Genomic DNA, 20,073 nt, shown 5'->3' with positions numbered 1-20,073 from the left:
ATAAATTGCAGAATGGTAATAATACTTAGTTCACATATGTATAGGGAAAAGGTTTTTTAACTGGACAAAAAGGGGAAAATGTTGTGGTTTGCCTTGGAGTTCTCTCTGAATTTGTAAAATAAAGGCAAGAGCTCAAGATTTGGGCAGAGGGAGGAGTCGGGAGCGAGAGGGGAGGAGTCAGGAGAGGGGAGGAGTCAAGAGGGGGAGGAGTCATGAGGGGGAGGAGTCGGGAGAGGGAAAGGAGAGAAGCCAGGAGAGAGTTGTCTTGGGAGAAGCTGGAGACCTGGCAAATAAAAGGTGCAAGGGATGAGGGATTTGGGAGCTAGGAATAGGACAGTGTAGGTTGGATCTGCCCAATCTAGACGCTAGATTGTTTTCATATTAATTGAGTTGTGTTTTCTTTGTACTGGCCGATCGGGTTGGAGAGGAAACTTCAACAAACTGCAACAGTCCGTGACAGCAATGGAGGCACATGGCAACACGAAGACCAAAGAGCTCACAGGTTGAATCTCAGACAGGATGGAGACAGCGACTCAGATTAAAAAAAAACTAATAATTAAAAAATCGAACAATTGGCACTGGTAAGATGGTTCGGTGGTTAAGAGCACTGACTGGTTTACCAGGTAGACTGAATTCAATTCCCAGCAACCACAGGGTGGCTCACTACCATCTGTGTTGGGATCTGATGCCCTCTACTGGTTTATCTGAAGACAGCTACTGTGTACGCATAGACATAAAATAAATAATTCTTTTAAAAAATGTATATATAAAAACATTACAACAATTAATGATGGGGAAGCTGATCCCAGGGTATGTGCCACCCTATACAACACAGAGTAATGAATAGGACAATAAAGAAATAGAAAACACGACACCAGCGGAACCTGAAGGAAACAGACTGGATAAACAGTTCTCTGCACCCAAATCCCGTGGGAGGGAGAGCTAAACCTTCAGAGAGGCGGACACACCTGGGAAACCAGAAGAGACTGCACTCTGTGCACATCCAGACGCCAGAGGAAAACACCAAAGGCCATCTGGAACCCTGGTGCACGGAGGCTCCCGGAAAGAACGGCGCAGATCTTCCCGGTTGCTGCCGCCGCGGAGAGGACTTAGGCAGTACCCCACGAGCAAACTTGAGCCTTGGAACCGCAGGTAGGACCAACTTTTCCCCTGCAAAAAAACCTGCCTGGTGAACTCAGGACACACAGAGGCAAAATTCTTCTAGGACCGGGCACTTCCTGTGTTTACCGGAAGTCCCACACCCGCGGATCCCGGCCTGCAGCAGCTCTCTGCTCCCAAACCCCGTGGGAGAGAGACCTCACCGCATGATCAGGTGGGCACTCCTGAGGCTGCAGAGCGGAGGAGACCACCAACACTGCCCACCCCTGCCCACATCCATGGCCCAAGAGGGAACTGTATAAGGCCTCTGGGTTCCCGTAGGGGAGGGCCCAGGAGCCGCAGGACCCCTGCCCCTGAGACACCGCCGGAACCTGAAGGAAACACACCAGATAAACAGTTCTCTGCACCCAAATCCCGTGGGAGAGAGAGCTAAACCTTCAGAGAGGCAGACATGCCTGGGAAACCAGAAGAGACTGCACTCTGTGCACATCCAGACGCCAGAGGAAAACACCAAACGTCATCTGGAACCCTGGTGCACGGAGGCTCCCGGAAAGAGCGGCGCAGATCTTCCCGGTTGCTGCCACAGCGGAGAGGACTTAGGCAGTACCCCACGAGCAAACTTGAGCCTTGGAACCGCAGGTAGGACCAACTTTTCCCCTGCAAGAAACCTGCCTGGTGAACTCAAGACACAGGCCCACAGGAACAGCTGAAGACCTGTAGAGAGGAAAAACTACACGCCCGAAAGCAGAACACTCTGTCCCCATAACTGGCTGAAAGAAAACAGGAAAACAGGTCTACAGCACTCCTGACACACAGGCTTATAGGACAGTCTAGGCACGGTCAGAAATAGCAGAACAAAGTAACACTAGAGATAATGTGATGGCGAGAGGCAAGCGCAGGAACCCAAGCAACAGAAACCAAGACTACATGGCATCATCGGAGCCCAATTCTCCCACCAAAGCAAACACGGAATATCCAAACACACCAGAAAAGCAAGATCTAGTTTCAAAATCATATTTGATCATGATGCTGGAGGACTCCAAGAAAGACATAAAGAACTCCCTTAGAGAACAAGGAGAAGCCTACAGAGAGGAATCGCAAAAATCCCTGAAAGAATTCCAGGAAAACACAATCAAACAGTTGAAGGAATTAAAAATGGAAATAGAAGCAATCAAGAAAAGAACACATGGAAACAACCCTGGACATAGAAAATCAAAAGAAAAGACAAGGAGCTGTAGATACAAGCTTCACCAACAGAATACAAGAGATGGAAGAGAGAATCTCGGGAGCAGAAGATTCCATAGAAATCATTGACTCAACTGTCAAAGATAATGTAAAGCAGAAAAAGCTACTGGTCCAAAACATACAGGAAATCCAGGACTCAATGAGAAGATCAAACCTAAGGATAATAGGTATAGAAGAGAGTGAAGAATCCCAGCTCAAAGGACCAGTAAATATCTTCAACAAAATCATAGAAGAAAACTTCCCTAACCTAAAAAAAGAGATATCCATAGCATACAAGAAGCCTACAGAACTCCAAATAGATTGGACCAGAAAAGAAACACCTCCCGTCACATAATTGTCAAAACACCAAATGCACAAAATAAAGAAAGAATATTAAAAGCAGTAAGGGAAAAAGGTCAAGTAACATATAAAGGCAGACCTATCAGAATCACACCAGACTTTTCGCCAGAAACTATGAAGGCCAGAAGATCCTGGACAGATGTCATACAGACCCTAAGAGAACACAAATGCCAGCCCAGGTTACTGTATCCTGCAAAACTCTCAATTAACATAGATGGAGAAACCAAGATATTCCATGACAAAACCAAATTTACACAATATCTTTCTACAAATCCAGCACTACAAAGGATAATAAAGGGTAAAGCCCAACATAAGGAGGCAAGCTATACCCTAGAAGAAGCAAGAAACTAATCATCCTGGCAACAAAACAAAGAGAAGAAAAGCACACAAACATAACCTCACATCCAAATATGAATATGACAGGAAGCAATAATCACTATTCCTTATTATCTCTCAACATCAATGGCCTCAACTCCCCAATAAAAAGACATAGATTAACAAACTGGATACGCAATGAGGACCCTGCATTCTGCTGCCTACAGGAAATACACCTCAGAGACAAAGACAGACACTACCTCAGAGTGAAAGGCTAGAAAACAACTTTCCAAGCAAATGGTTGGAAGAAGCAAGCTGGAGTAGCCGTTCTAATATCAAATAAAATCAATTTTCAACTAAAAGTCATCAAAAAAGATAAGGAAGGACACTTCATATTCATCAAAGGAAAAATCCACCAAGATGAACTCTCAATCCTAAATATCTATGCCCCAAATACAAGGGCACCCACATACGTAAAAGAAACCTTACTAAAGCTCAAAATACACATTGCACCTCACACAATAATAGTAAGAAATGTCAACACCCCACTCTCATCAATGGACAGATCATGGAAAGAGAAATTAAATAGAGACGTAGACAGACTAAGAGAAGTCATGAGCCAATTGGACTTAACAGATATTTATAGAACATTCTATCCTAAAGCAAAAGGATATACCTTCTTCTCAGCTCCTCATGGTACTTTCTCCAAAATTGACCATATAATTGGTCAAAAATGGGCCTCAACAGGTACAGAAAGATAGAAATAATCCCATGCGTGCTATCGGACCACCACAGCCTAAAGCTGCTCTTCAATAACAATAAGGGAAGAACGCCCACGTATACGTGGAAATTGAACAATGCTCTACTCAATGATAACCTGGTCAAGGAAGAAATAAAGACCTGTAGAGACCATATGCAGACCCAGTTGCGGGATGGGGCCACACACACATCTCAAAAATATTAACACACAATTGTTCCTGTCTAAGGGAAATGCAGGGACAGAGAATGGAGCAGAGACTGAAGGAAAGGCCATCTAGAGACTGCCCCCCCCCCATGCTGATCCATGTTATCTGCAGACACCAAACCCAGACACTATTGCTGATGCCAAGAAGCATGAGCTGACAGGAGCCTGCTATGGCTGCTCCCTGAGGGGCTCGGCCAGAGCCTGACCAATACAGATGTGGATGCTCACAGCCAACCATCGGACTGAGTGAGCACTAGGACAGCAGAGAGGACTTAGGGGAAAGACTGAAGAAGCTGAAGGGGTTTGCAACCCCATAGCAAGAACAACATTATCACCACCCAGATTCCCCTAGAGCTACCAGGGATAAACCACCAACCAAAGAGAACACCTGGAGGGATCCATGGCCCCAGCTGTTCACATACCAGAGGATGGCCTTATCTGACATCGATGGGAGCAGGGAAGGCCCTTGGTCCTGTGGAGACTCTGCCCCAACTTAGGGGAATGCTAGGGAGGTGAGGCAGGAGTTGGTGGGGGCGAGGAAGAGGGATATCATAGGGGGTTTGCAGAGGGGAAACCAGGAAGAGGAATAACATTTGAAATGTAAATAAATCAAATAACCAATAAAAATGAACGAATTAATAAGAAATGAAATATAAAATGTGAAATCAATCGTTGACTCTTTCAAAAGAAAAACATTATTAATAAGAAAATCCCCACGTATCCGTACCAATTTTGAATAAGTAAAGGCCATTCCCTGGCAGAGAGAATGGCTTTGACCTGGACCCTATGTGCAATGTTAGGTGCTAGATATGTAACATAACACACAGCTGGAACTTACGGCATTCTCCTCAACCCACTGAGCTGAAATAATTGTGCAAGTGGATTGGACACAGCTGCAAAGGGGTACCCTCCAGTTGGAAATTCAATATGCATTGATCAAGCCAACCTCCCCAAAACATGATTTTGTATAGAACTTAGGTGAGTTTATCCATATTTGCCTGTATAAAAGTCTTTCTTCTCTGAGGGTGTCTCTCTTCTCCTGGCTCATAGAAGTTTACTGCTCCAAACTTCCCCCAAGCCTATCAAGTGAGTGCATCTGGACTTGAGGGAAAGGATCTAGCAATCAATCCTTTACTCAATTACCCGATTCCCTTTTAGTAGACAACGTTTGAGAAAAACTTGGAAATAAACATTAAAGTCACCTTTCAAAGTGTGTCACTTTTCTCCCTGTGACTTCAACTACCAGGCTGGAAGTTAGAGCAGCCCAGTTCCCTGGAGATAGAAGAAAAGCTACTTAACCCCCTGCTGTTTTAAGGTGAGGGGCTACACACCAGAGATTGCAGTTTACAGTCTGGCCTCTGAGGAACTCAGGAACGTCAGCTACAGCTGCAAAACGCCTTAGACTCAAAATAGGTAAAACAGCAACCCTAAATATCTCGCAAGACCAAGTCTTGCCCCCGCGGACATTCTTCCCCCTCCGCAGCCTCAAAAGAAACCAAAAAGAACAGCCAGGGTTGGCCCCCTGCATCCCACCACACCGAGTCCGGCGGCTGAGCCGCCCGCTCCTTCTCGTTTTGGGCAGCGGTCACCTACTCACCATGTCCCGACTTAGTAGATTGCCAGCACGTCCATAAGACACCCGGCAGCCGACATCAAAACACATCAGGCCAATCATTCAAGCCCGCTAAGCAACTCAGATAAATCGGCTGCTGGAAACAGGGCACCAGGAAGTACACTCCTCTTCCACTAGTGGACGCCCTGCCTGGAGGCCCTGATTGGCCAGTGAATCTTGAGTGACATGAACCCCTCCCGTAGGATTAGAGTGCGATGAAGGCACACAGCATAGCGTTTCCTGGCCCAGGATTCTAGTCCAGGAGCTTACCCTTCTGAGAGCTGCAAGATTTTTATTTCAGTATCTCGTTAGCGTGTCTTCCAATAACCTATCTTTCTGCCTTCCAGCACTCAGCAGGAGTTTCTTCCTCCTGCTCTTGCTGCTGTTGCTGCTCCTCCTCAATTAAGAGGGATAACTTGCAAGGTACAGTATTCAGCTTGGAGCAGACTGATGTATAGGTTCCAAGGATAGTAACAATTAAAGAGAGACTTTAGGACACAAAGCGTGATATTTGTTTCTCTGATTGTACGCTGACGTCGGGAAAATTGCAGCTAATATTCAACTGCTACATGTGAGACTGCAAACAACCCTGGGAGAAAAGCAGGGAATGGATGCCGACAGCTACGGAGCACTAATGTTAGAAGCACATCTTCCTCAGTGGAAGGTGAAACATCATATCTGTGTTAGTAAAGGTTTTCCAGATGAACAGACCTAATACAGTGGATCTGTCTATGTGTGCATGGAGTGGATATATAAGAATGGCTCGAAGAATGTGGTCCAACTAGTAAAACAAAAACTGTATTGGAAGAAATTTGAAGAATACAGCAGTAGCTGTGTGTCTCAGCTCGTCTTTACCATATGCCAGAATTAAAGAGAAGGAGATGCTAATGCCAGAAAAATAAAATGATCTTTCTAGCCAGTGTAGGGGAAGAAGAGAAAGGACTACCAACTTCAATATCCTTTATACATGGAAGCGCCCACCACAAGCTATGGCCTAGACTAATTTTTTCTTGTCAATCAATACCTCCAGATTAAAGAAGAGATTTCCCATCTTGAATATTGCAAATAATAACAATCCCTCAGAGTGCCCATCTGTTTGGTTTTAGGGAACTGAACTCGTGTAACTAGAGTAATTTGAACTAGCTGCATTACTGTCAACAACAGTTCACAGTAAGTTCAGGTCTTTGTCCATATTCTTTCTTTACATTTGTTTCTACTTTATTTTATTTTCTTAGATATTTTATGTATTTACATTTCAAATGTTATCTCCTTTTCCCCCTCTCCTATACCCCCGCCCCCTACCCTTGCTTCTATGAGGATGCTCCCACCCCCACACATCGATTCCAAACTTAACGCCCTGGCAATACACTTTCCAGATTCTTCATTGCCTGGTCTGTGGTCCAGAGTAATGGCCAGTCAGGGTGATTATCGACCAAGGGAAATTGATGACGTCACTACTCATTGCTAATGTCAAGTACTGCCAATACAGGAAAACTTTCACCTTCAGAGCCAAGCCTAGAAGAGATGCAGGACTGTCCTCCCATCATGTGGCCTTAGAGACAGGACTAAAGGTTCAAAGCAATTCTCTATTACGTAGCATGACTCAGCCTGGGCTTCAGCAGACCTTGTCCTAAGCAGAACTTGTAAACAAGGAAAAGAAATTCTTGTGCCTGGGACACATCACAGAACGCAAACAAGTAAGAGTTCAGAGCAGTGCTGCATTAAAGGGAACCAGTGGAGGACTTTTTACAAACATAAATAGAATTGAAAATCACATAGCCATTCTGACTTAGAAAAAGAGCGGCCCTTTTCCTGGAAAAGCATTTATCAAATACCGTTTGACCTTGTCTCTATCTGGAGCGTTGGCTGCTGGGACCTGGAACTTGCCACAAACAACTACGGGCAATGAAGGCCTGTGTTTCACATTTCTGAGCTGACTTCACTATGTCAATGCTGACTGCACATATCTCCCCAGGACAGTAACCTGAGTGCAATTTGAATACTCATGGGCTTCACTGACATCACGAATCCTACACCCACGGATCTAGTCTGTTTTCATTCACCCAACATGAATTAATACATTCTGTAAAATTACTAAATCACCACCCTGCCATGATCAGGTCCTTTTTCCTTATGGCTGCTCCAGTAGCTGATTGTGCCCACCGCCCCAGTAGTGTACCCAATAAACTTCCTCCTATTCTGGTCTGAATGCAGAGGCTATGCCCCTCATGCAAATCCTTTCCCTCTGGATGCAATAAACAGTTGATTATATGACTCAAATGTGAACTTTTAAAACACAGTGATGGTATAGATGTTAACTTAAGATTCAGCTGGTGTTATCAGTAGGACAGCAATGTTACTGACGTGGGAAATAACATAGTGGAATGAGGGCTCTGTGACTCGCCATGGGAACGCTTGTCTCAGAAACAATGTTCTAAAAGGCTGGATGCACAGCTGGTGTAGAATTAACATCCTTTCCCAGGGAGAGATCACTCATTCACCTCTGGCTGATGCCCAAAGAAGAGGCAGCCTAGGACAGAGTTTGAGTTCCACATATGCTGTCATCCATAAGACTCTTCTAAGTTTGGGCTCCAGATAATGTTTTGAACAATTTAAATGGGAGCCGGAACTTGCAAGTTTAGTCACTGAGATAGATGGAGATTTACACAGCAAAACTATCTCATACTAGTCCTTAATGTTTTGATCAAAAAGACAGACTTAAAAGATGTTTCAATGCCACAACCCTCCCATATACAAAGGACACAGAACACAAATACAGAATACAGCAAGGAACAGTCACATGACACTGCAATGGTTACTGTTCTTACCTGAACACCTGTGCTGAGCTATTCTAACCTCAAGGTAAAGTAGCTTTTCCTCCTGAGCAAGCTGGTTCAGAGGAAGGCAATAGATGCCTCAATGCAGGACAAAAGAATTACATTTCAACTAGCCCTGGCTGCTCTCTTTCCCACGAACAGGACTTCACTGCAGAGAATTCCAGTGTTTTAAGGTATTCTTTTTGAATTTTTTTTTATATGTATGGGTATTTTGCCCCCATGTGCCTGTGCACAGTATATGCTTAGACCAGCAGGGGGAAGCAGATCCTTTACAGAGATAGTAACCACGGAGTTTTGGGAATTGGCCTCCTGCCCCTCTAACAGTGCCTTATCAAACTGCTGTGCTATCTGAGCACATTTTTATTTAAATTTTATTTTTATACATCTTGATCTCAATATATCGTATTACTTTTTTGCCTTCCTTATCTCTTCCTTATGCACCCTGAAATCCTTCCTTTCCAATTTCTTGTTAACCATGTGTGAAAAAGTATGCACAAATAAATGCATAACACCTGCTTTTGAGGTACTGTTTGGTGTGTACATGATTTCAGGGATAAACACTTTGCATTGGATGTGCCATTAGGGAGCTCATACCGGCCTGAGGAAAAATTTCCCACTTGCAGTAACCTGGCCCTGAAGTAACCAGGGTTTTTCAAACAGGAAACATTATCAAGTATACAAAAATTAGAGTGTAAGTACCTCAGCTAACATTTAATGGTGTCATTACCCTGAACCTCTGTAGCTGCAAGGAAGTCTCTGGATATAGGCCTGAGCCAATCACATTCTGCCTCGTTTCTCTAGGACTAGCACCATACCCCGTTGATCCCTTTCACCTTGGATGACCTTGAAATCCTGAAACGGCTGTCTCCACTTTTCAAGCACGGTGATTACATGCCTGTGCCACCAGGTCTGGCTGAGGTGGCTTACACTTTAGTGCGTCATTAGAATCACAGCATGAGCAACATGAGCAGTTCCACATATCTATGCAGTAATGACAGAGCATTCTGAGTCTGGCTTTCACCATCTGTAGAAAAGGACAGAACTCTGCCCTAGTCCTTTGGTGACTTATAACAGACATGATAAAGCAAAACAATATTGCTCCTAATTAGAAAGACAGTGGAGGGACTGGAGAGATGGCTCAGTGGTTAAGAGCACTGACTGCTCTTCCAGAGGTCCTGAGTTCAATTCCCAGCAACCACATGGTGGCTCACTACCATCTGTAATGGGATCTGATGCCCTTCTGGTATGTCTGAAGACAGCTAGAGTGCACTCACATACATGAAATGAATAAATCTTTAAAGAAAAAAAAAGAAAGAAAGAAAGACAGTGGAGCTGAAGGGAAGAGGGGTGCATTTCATGGTAGACATCTATTGCTAGACTTAGGACCACAGTCTCTGTCTTTGCTACCCTAACCATATAGACTCAGCCACTCATCCCCATTAAGCCAATTAAAAGAACTGATTCATCAAGCTCTGACATGTTCACCTCTAATGCTGGTATTTTCAGACAAGGTGGGCAAAATTCTTTGAGATTATCCAACAGGTAGGAGTTCCAGGCCAGCCAGAGACTAAGTGAAAATACTCTTTAAAATAAAACAATAAAAATGAAGGAAAAGGAAAAAAGGAAATTATTTATAACAGATGAAAAAGATTAACATATTTACTCCGCGTGACTCATTTGGAACAGGGAATTTTCTCCTATTCCTAAGTCCTTAACAGAATTCTAGCTCTTCTTGCCTCTGAAAAGTATTCAGTAAATGGGAAGATATGCGGAGAAGTTCATACCTAGAGGAATCAGTCATTTTCCAGAGACTCCAAGGGAAATTCAAAGCTCATGGGGTCCACTCTTACACTACAGCATAACCAAAGGGAGAGACATGAATGAATCTTTAGAATATCTACTTCCTACCAGGAGGGCAGGTTATAGGTATGACCTTGTGGGACTGAAAGACTTTATGGTCTAATTGGAGACTGCCATGCTGAGTATGCAGGGGGCTATCACTGACATCTCTGTGTACGTGCCAAGAAAAAAGAGAGGTGAAGAATCAGACAGGACTGACTCGTCACAGCTGAGTGGATATAGAAAGTACAATGGAAGGCAGCTGGTGTTCACGTCCGCCCCAAGTATTGCACTCTGGAGGGCCTTTTCTTCCTCTTGCTTTTACATCCAAAGCCCCACCCCCAATACTTCATCCATACTCCATGGTTCTTTCTAAAGGCTTGACTTCCACAGACTTATGAGAGTGACTTCTGTTTGAGGTCCATCGTCCCCTGAGGACAGCCTTGATGTCACCGAGAGTCACCACCACTCAGAGTTCCTAACTGTAAGTTTTGCAGGCATCAAGGAATCAGAATACAATCCCATTCAGCAAACAAATCTTCATACATACATGTTCCTTTTCTCTCCCTACAGGAAGCATAAATTACATCAGAGGTTTACCTCCCAGGCATTGCTGTGGGCTCCCAATGCTGCCAAATAAGTCCAGAAGCCAGGCACATTGTTTTAGGGACTTTCAGTAAAAGGAGGTTTGCTCTTTCATCTAGATACAGATGTCATTCTATAGGACGGCTGTCCAAGAACTCTCTATGTACACAACCATGGTCTAAAGCGCAGAGACTGGACTGCCACCGTGCCCATGTCCTGGACTTACAGGTATGTACCTCGAAGACACACTGAGGTTTTCCTATGTCTTACATTTGAATCAAAGAATGGATGAATGATAAACTAAGATTTAAAAAGGAAACCTCATACTTTTGATGTTCGGTAATATGTACTGATATTTTATAACAATAATTTAAACTGGCAAATCTTTTCATGTATTCTCAAAAACTGGGTTCTTTCCTTTGTAATCCCTCCATATAAAAATGTTTACACTGTGTTTGTGGATATACACCTGTGCCATGGGTGTAGGTAGCGGTGAGAAAACACCTCACAGATGTCTATTATCTACTTCAACTATGTGAGTTTTAGAGATAAAATCCAAGGATGCTTTGAGCTTCAAGTGGCATCATTGATCCTTATTTGGTTTAACATTTTATATACTGCTGGTGTCTGACATACATATGCCACACCCTAAGTATAGAAATAAGAAAAGAATTTGTAGGGCTGGAGAGATGGCTCAGTGGTTAAGAGCACTGACTGCTCTTCTGGAGGTTCTGAGTTCAATTCCCAGCAACCACATGGTGGCTCACAACCATCTGTAATGGGATCCAATGCCCTCCAAATGCACAAAACAAAGAAAGAATTTTAAAAGCAGTAAGGAAACAAGGTCAAGTGACATATAAAGGCAGACCTATAACAATTACACCAGACTTCTCACCATAGACTAAGAAAGCCAGAAGATCCTGGAGAGATGTTGTACAGACCCTAAGAAAACACAAATGCCAACCCAGGTTACTGTAGCCAGCAAAATTTTCCATTAACATACATGGAGAAACCAAGATATTCCATGACAAAACCAAATTTATGCAATACCTTTCTACAAATCAAGCCTTACAAAGGAAAATAGATGGAAAACTCCAACACAAGGAGAGAAACTAGACTGTACAGAAAGCAAGAATATTATTTCCCTGCAATGAAACCAAAAGAAAGACAAACATAATTCCACCTTTAACAATGAAAATAAAAGGAAGCGACAATCACTATTCCTTAATATCTCTCAACATCAATGGACTCAATTCCCCAATAAAAAGACATAGACTAACAGACTGGATACGAAAAGAGGACCCAGTATTTTGCTGCAAGCAGGAAACACACCTCAGAGACAAAGACAGACACTACCTCAGAGTAAATGGCTGGAAAACAATTTTGCAAGCAAATGGTCTGAAGAAACAAGCTGAAGTTGCCATCCAAGAGTCATTAAAAAAGATAAGGAAGGACACTTTATATTCATCACAGGAAACATCCACCAAGATGAACTCGCAATCCTAAATATCTATGCTCCAAATGAAAGGGCACCTACATTCATAAAAGGAACCTTACTAAAGCTCAAAGCACACATTGCACCTCACAGGATAATACTAGGAGATTTCAACATCCTACTCTCATCACTGGATACATCATGGAAAAAGAAATTAAAAACAGGCGTAGAGAAACTAACAGAAGTTATGAATCAATTGAATATAACAGATATTTATCGAACATTCCATGCTGAAAGCAAAAGGATATACCTTCTTCTCAGCACCTCATGGAACCTTCTCCAAAATTGACCATATAATCGGTCACAAAACAGGCCTCAACAGATACAGGAACATAGAAATAATCCCAAGCGTCCTTTCAGATCACCACACACTAAGACTAGTCTTCGATAACAACAATAATGACAGAAAGCCCACATATACATGGAAGTTGAACATTGCTCTACTCAATGACAACGTGGTCAAGGAAGAAATAAAGAAAGAAATTAAAGACTTCTTAGAATTTAATGAAAATGAAGATAAAACATTCCCAAACTTATAGGACACAATGAAAGTGGTACTAAGAGGAATACTCATAGCTCTGAGTGCCTGCAAAAAGATACAGGAGAGAGCATATGCCAGCAGCTTGACATCACACCTTACAGCTCTAGAACAAAAAGAAAGAAAGAAACCCAAAAAGAGTAGAAGTCAGGAAATAATCAAACTCAGAGCTGAAATCAACCAAGTAGGAAAGAAAAGGACTATACAAAGAATCAGCAAACGCAGGAGCTGGTTCTTTAAGAAAATTAACGAGATAGATAAACACTTAGGCAGACTAACCAGAGGTCACAGAGAGTGTATCCAAATTAAGAAAATCAGAAAAAAAAGGGAGAGATAACAACAGAATCTGAAGAAATTTGAAATAATCATCAGATCCAACTACAAAAGCCTATATTCAACAAAACTGGAAAATCTGGAGGAAATGGACAATTTTCTAGACAGATACCAGGTACCAAAGTTAAATCAGGAACAAATAAATCATCTAAACAACCCCATAACTCCAAAAGAATTAGAAGCAGTTATTAAAAGTCTCCCAACCAAAAAGAGCCCAGGTTCAGATGGGTTCAGTGCAGAACACTATCAGACCTTCTTAGAAGACCTCATACCAATACTGTCCAAACTATTCCACAAAATTGAAAGAGATGGAGCACTACCAAATTCCTTCTATGAAGTCACAGTTACTCTTATACCAAAACCACACAAATACCCAACAAAGAAAGAGAACTTCAGACCAAGTTCCCTTATGAATATCGACGCAAAAATACTCAATAAAATTCTTGCAAACCGAATCCAAGAACATATCAGAACAATCATCCATCATGATCAAGTAGGCTTCATCCCAGGGATGCAGGGATGGTTTAATACACGAAAATCCATCAATGTAACCCACTATTTAAACAAACTAAATGATAAGAACAACATGGTCATTTCATTAGATGCTGAGAAAGCATTTGACAAAATTCAACACCCCTTCATGGTAAAAGTCCTGGAAAGAATAAGAATTCAAGGCCCATACCTAAACATAGTAAACGCTATATACAGCAAACTAGTTGCTAACATTAAACTAAATGGAGAGAAACTTGAAACAATCCCACCAAAATCAGGGACTAAACAAGGCTGCCCACTCTCTCCCTACTTATTCAATATAGTTCTTGAAGTTCTAGCCAGAGCAATCAGACAACAAAAGGAGATCAAGGGGATACAGATCGGAAAAGAAGAGGTCAAAATATCACTATTTGCAGATGACATGATAGTATATTTAAGTGATCCCAAAAGTTCCGCTAGAGAACTACTAAAGCTGATAAACAACTTCAGCAAAGTGGCTGGGTATAAAATTAACTCAAATAAATCAGTAGCCCTCCTCTACACAAAAGAGAAACAAGCCGAGAAAGAAATTAGGGAAACGACACCCTTCATAATAGACCGAAACAATATAAAGTACCTCGGGGTGACTTTAACCAAGCAAGTAAAAGATCTGTACAATAAGAACTTCAAGACACTGAGGAAAGAAATTGAAGAAGACCTCAGAAGATGGAAAGATCTCCCATACTCATGGATTGGCAGCATTAATATAGTAAAAATGGCCATTCAACCAAAAGCGATCTACAGATTCAATGCAATCCCCATCAAAATACCAATCCAATTCTTCAAAGAGTTAGACAGAACAATTTACAAATTCATCTGGAATAACAAAAAACCCAGGATAGCTAAAACTATTCTCAACAATAAAAGGAATTCAGGGGGAATCACTATCCCTGAACTCAAGCAGTTTTACAGAGCAATAGTGATAAAAACTGCATGGTATTGGTACAGAGACAGACAGATAGACGAGTGGAACAGAATTGAAGACCCAGAAATAAACCCACACACCTATGGGCACTTGATTTTTGACAAAGGAGCCAAAACCATCCAATGGAAAAAAGATAGCATTTTCAGCAGATGGTGCTGATTCAACTGGAGGTCAACATGTAGAAGAATGCAAATCGATCCATGCTTATCACACTGTACAAAGCTTAAGTCCAACTGGATCAAGGACCTCCACATCAAACCAGATACACTCAAACTAATAGAAGAAAAACTAGGGCAGCGTCTCGAACACATGGGCACTGGAAAAAATTTCCTGAACAAAACACCAATGGCTTATGCTCTAAGATCAAGAATCGACAAATGGGATCTCATAAAACTGCAAAGCTTCTGTAAGGCAAAGGACACTGTGGTTAGGACAAAACTGCAGCCAACCGATTGGGAAAAGGTCTATACCAATCCTACAACAGATAGAGGGCTTATGTCGAACATATACAAAGAACTCAAGAAGTTACACCGCAGGGAGACAAATAACCCTATTAAAAAATGGGGTTCAGTACTAACCAAAGAATTCACAACTGAGGAATGCCGAATGGCTGAGTAACACCTAAAGAAATGTTCAACATCTTTAGTCATAAGGGAAATGCAAATCAAAACAACCCTCACACCAGTGAGAATGGCTAAGATCAAAAACTCAGGTGGCAACAAATGCTGGCGAGGATGTGGAGAAAGAGGAACACTCCTCCATTGTTGGTGGGATTGCAGACTGGTACAACCATTCTGGAAATCAGTCTGGAGGTTCCTCAGAAAATTGGACATTGAACTACCTGAGGATCCAGCTATACCTCTCTTGGGCATATACCCAAAAGATGCCCCAACATATAACAAAGACACGTGCTCCACTATGTTCATAACAGCCTTATTTATAATAGCCAGAAGCTGGAAAGAACCCAGATGCCCTTCAACAGAGGAATGGATACAGAAAATGTGGTACATCTACACAATGGAATATTACTCAGCTATCAAAAACAATGCATTTATGAAATTCATAGACAAATGGTTGGAACTGGAAAATATCATCCTGAGTGAGGTAACCCAATCACAGAAAAACACACATGATATGCACTCATTGATAAGTGGCTATTAGCCCAAATGCTTGAATTACCCTAGATGCATAGAACACATGAAACTCAAGATGGATGATCAAAACGTGAATGCTTCACTCCTTCTTTAAAAGGGGAACAAGAATACCCTTGGCAGGGAATAGAGAGGCAAAGATTAAAACAGACACAGAAGGAACACCAATTCAGAGCCTGCCCCACATGTGGCCCATACATATACAGACACCCAATTAGACAAGATGGATGAAGCAAAGGGGGCAGGCCAACGGGAGCCAGATGTAGATCTCTCTTAAGAGACACAGCCAGAATACAGCAAATACAGAGGCGAATGCCAGCAGCAAACCACTGAACTGAGAATAGGACCCCCATTGAAGAAATCAGAGAAAGAACTGGAAGAGCTTGAAGGGCTCGAGACACCTTATGAACAACAATGTCAAGCAACCAGAGCTTCCAGGGACTAAGCCACTACCTAAAGACTATACATGGACTGACCCTGGACTCTGACCTCATAGGTAGCCATGAATATCCTAGTAAGATCACCAGTGGAAGGGGAAGCCCTTGGTCCTGCTAAGACTGAACCCCCAGTGAACCTGATTGTTGGGGGGAGGGCGGCAATGGGGGAGGATGGGGAGGGGAACACCCATAAAGAAGGAGAGGGGGAGGGATTACGGGGATGTTTGCCCGGAAACCAAGAAAGGGAATAGCATTCGAAATGTAAATGAGAAATACTCAAGTTAATTAAAAAAAAAAGAAAGAAGAAGAAGAAGAAGAAGAAGAAGAAGAAGAAGAAGAAGAAGAAGAAGAAGAAGAAGAAGAAGAAGAAGAAGAAGAAGAAGAAGAAGAAGAAGAAGAAGAAGAAGAAAGCAAGGTCATTACTGTAGGGAGCAACACGTTGGGATCAGTGTCAGTGCCCCCTGAGGCAACACAGTCTGTGTCAGAAACGTGTTGCTAAAGGGCTGAAAATAGAGCTGTCTAGAATTAATGTCTTTCCAGGGTACAAATCAGCAAAGACACAATTAAAATATTAACGAAGATAAAGAAATCTCTGTAACAAGGACACTCACCTAATTCTCCCTGATGCTGAAAGAAGAGCCAGGGTAGTAGAGATTTGCAGTCCACTTATGCCACTATCCTATGTCTCTTTGGGTTTTACATACTTGGTTATTAAGGATGGCATGGAGACAACTTGGTTTAGCCACTTGGTGGTTGGGAGATTTACATAGAACACACATTATATCAATTATTTAGCAACACCAAAACCCTGAAAGAGCAGGCTATTCTTCAGAGACACAGTCCTAAGTGGAAGACAACACAGGATGCAAAAGTTAAAAAAAAAAAAAAGGAGGTAGAAAGTATAAAACCTCGGGTGGGATAGTGAGGGGCTAAGGCGGATGCTAAGGGAAGTTTCTCAAGAACAGCAGCTGTAGACTACCTACAGGGGAAAATGGAAAAAATGCAACACTCCCATGAAGTCAGCAGGAACTACCATACAATGGACAAAATAAAGAGGACTCTATCAAACAATTCTGCACACTGAGAACAGAGTAATTTCATCAAAATTACTGACCATGACTACAGGGGTTTGGAACTGATTCCATTAGACCCACGTGGTAGGAATTATTGGAATCTCAGGATCAGAGATATCCCCTCTCCAAAGGACCTGGCCCCAGACCATTACCAGCTCTCCCAAGCACATGGTTGGTTTTACAGAAGGAGCTCTATTTCTTGTTTTTGTTTTTTTAATAAATACATCAAGGCATTAACTAAAGGCTCCAAGTTCTAGGACCCAGGCTGTTACATGCTCTGTCAAGGATATGGCTGAGTTTCAGAAGGAACCATGTAATTCTCTATCCATGAAGGCCTCACGGAGAGCCTTGCTCAATCAGGCCATTCTGCACCACAACAGTGCTTTTCCTTTTCGAATGGCTTCACCAGATGTCTTGTCCATGGGACAGAACTATGCTTTTCTCAAGAAGAAAAGCAGTCCTTTATGGCACACCAGGCCTTCGTGTTAGTTACGACCCCACAATGCTCCATTCAGCAGTTTTTTAATAGGCTGGTCTTTGACCCGGTCATGGACATTGTGGGTGTTTGGTAATTAAGGTTCTCTTCTTTTATATGATCTGGAGCCATATTTCCCCACAACCCTGAGAAAAAAACATGTGTATCCTAGCATCCTAATCTCTGACATGATTGGTTAACATACTACTTCTCAGTGGGATGTTTTATAAGGGTTTGGGTTTTTTTTCTTGTTTTTTGTTTTTTGCGTTTTTGTTTGTTTGTTTGTTTGTTTGTTTTCGGAGCTGAGGACCGAACCCAGGGCCTTGCGCTTCCTAGGCAAGCGCTCTACCACTGAGCTAAATCCCCAACCCCGTGGGATGTTTTAAAGGGAGTCATTCCCTCAACTAAATTTTATTCCTTGTGTCCTACTATTTTCCAAACTTTGGATAATCCTTTAAATCACAGATTCTAATCTCATCACAGCTTAAATTTGGAGCGTTACACAGTGGGTGAGATGGGTTTTACAGTCTCCACAAAATTAACTCCAAACGGATCTTAAGCAGCAAGGGCACACCTTCTACAACATACCAGACAAACCAGGCCTCTCCGAATTTGGCATATAGTTAAGGATATTTCTACATGCAAGCCCTTGCTCCAAAGGTTCGCGCAGATGCACCTCCCAAAATGAAGTTATTCAGATGTCACCGCTGAATACATCTAGCGGCTCAGACCATAGGGAACCACACAGGGGGCTGTTAGTTTCCACTCCATACAAGGGTTGGGCCTGCCACCCGGACTCCCGCTTCTCAAGTCACCTTCCCTTCAGGTTAGGGGGAGTGGTCCCAGGCTCACCATATTGCGATTCAATTGCAATTCACCCGTCCGTACTCCGCTAAGGCACAGAGAAGCAGAGGTCAAACCACATCAAACCAATCCATTATGGTTGCTCTTCAATGGCGATGAACCTGCAGCAGAGACCAAAGTGCTCAGAAGTACCTGCTCTTCTGATCGGAAGGTCTTCTTGGAGGTCCTCATTGGCCAGTGAATCTTGAGTGACATGTCCACCAACATTAGGCTAAGAATGGGAGGAACCTACAGAAGGCAGGAAAGCATTCGGAAGTTCCTGCCCCTTCTAAGTGGACAGTGTTCTTGAAGACCCTGATTGGCTGCTGCATCTTGAGTGACGTGAGCACCGCCCTTAGGGTTAGAGTGCATTGAAAGTACACAGTAAATGCTTTCCTGCCCCAGGATTCTAGTGTAGGAGCTGACACTTTTCTGATGGTCAAGACTCTTGTTTCAATGTCACTTGTGCCAGTCCTCCAATAACCTGTCTTTCTACATTCCAACACTCAGCAGGAATTTCTTCATTCGCCTCCTGGTCCTGCTGCTTCTGCCTCTCCCTTTCCTCTTCCTCTTCCTCCCCTCCCCCAAACGTCCTCTGTTTCTGCTCTTGAATCAAGGTGAATTGCTTGCACAGTCTATTTTTCACCTTTTAGCAGAGGGAAGTATAGGACCCACAGGCAGAAGGATTCCAAGGATAGTGACAGTTACAGGGCTATTGTAGGACACCATAGGAATTAATTCGTTTCTGTGATTTCACACTGATGTCAGGAAAGGAGGAATTGATATTCACCTGCCACATGTTGTGATGGTCTGAAAATCACTGAAAGAAAACCCTAGGCCCAGATAATATGCAAAAATAAGAAGCACTTAATTATGTAGAAAACACCCGTTTGTGGGTGTTAACCATTCTTTGAAATGTCGATCCCAGGAACAGGTGGAACCGTCTAGAAGAATTAGGTAATCTACAATGTCATTGCTGTGTGCTAGGGGGTGACAGGTCAGTGTCTGAATTTCAGTGTCATGGACTTTTAATCATATGGTGAAATAGGGCTGCACAGTGCAGATCGGGCATTCTGATATACCATATTTCTACTATTTTGTGGTTATAACAAGATTGGTCTCTGGCAGTGGAGGTTTATAATCTTGTTCTGGACTTTAGGGTCTGTTCCTAGAGCTCCTCCCTTATGACTTACTTTCAGGGACTTAGGGTCTACTTCTGAAGCTGGTGCTTAATGGCTCTTTAGGAAATCAGGTCTGGTCTTCCAAATGGAGACAAATGAGGTCCGTATGGAGATTAATGGAGTTTATCTTTACCTTTCAATATGATTCTCCAGAAATGGTGCTTATCTTGCCCTTTCAATAAGATTCTTCCGACAACCCGGGGAGAAGAGCAGGAAATGGTTGCTGATCACTAAGG

General features: G+C 42.7%; 1 protein-coding gene across 8 annotated transcripts in view; it reads right to left on the bottom strand.

The window, feature by feature from the left end:
• The window catches only part of LOC134478814 (zinc finger protein 431-like), a 59,871-nt gene extending 40,491 nt beyond the window's left edge, over positions 1-19,380 (bottom strand). For 2 of the 8 annotated variants that reach the window (XM_063276861.1, XM_063276862.1), the window contains exons 1-2: positions 5,580-5,718; positions 969-1,776 (exon numbers count right to left, since the gene is read on the bottom strand). In XM_063276861.1, coding sequence (XP_063132931.1) covers positions 969-1,034 — 66 coding nt within the window. In that variant the 5' untranslated portion in view covers positions 1,035-1,776; positions 5,580-5,718. Of the gene's footprint in view, positions 1-968; positions 1,777-5,184; positions 5,255-5,579; positions 11,319-18,665 lie in introns of those variants that run through there. The other 6 variants (XM_039096285.2, XM_039096286.2, XM_039096283.2 and 3 more) reach the window with 4 other exon arrangements.
• Positions 19,381-20,073: the final 693 nt, after the last annotated feature.

Source organism: Rattus norvegicus, chromosome 17, assembly GCF_036323735.1.
Source record: "Rattus norvegicus strain BN/NHsdMcwi chromosome 17, GRCr8, whole genome shotgun sequence".
Classification (NCBI taxonomy): Eukaryota; Metazoa; Chordata; class Mammalia; order Rodentia; family Muridae; genus Rattus; species Rattus norvegicus.
This window is presented reverse-complemented; position numbering and strand designations above follow the sequence as displayed.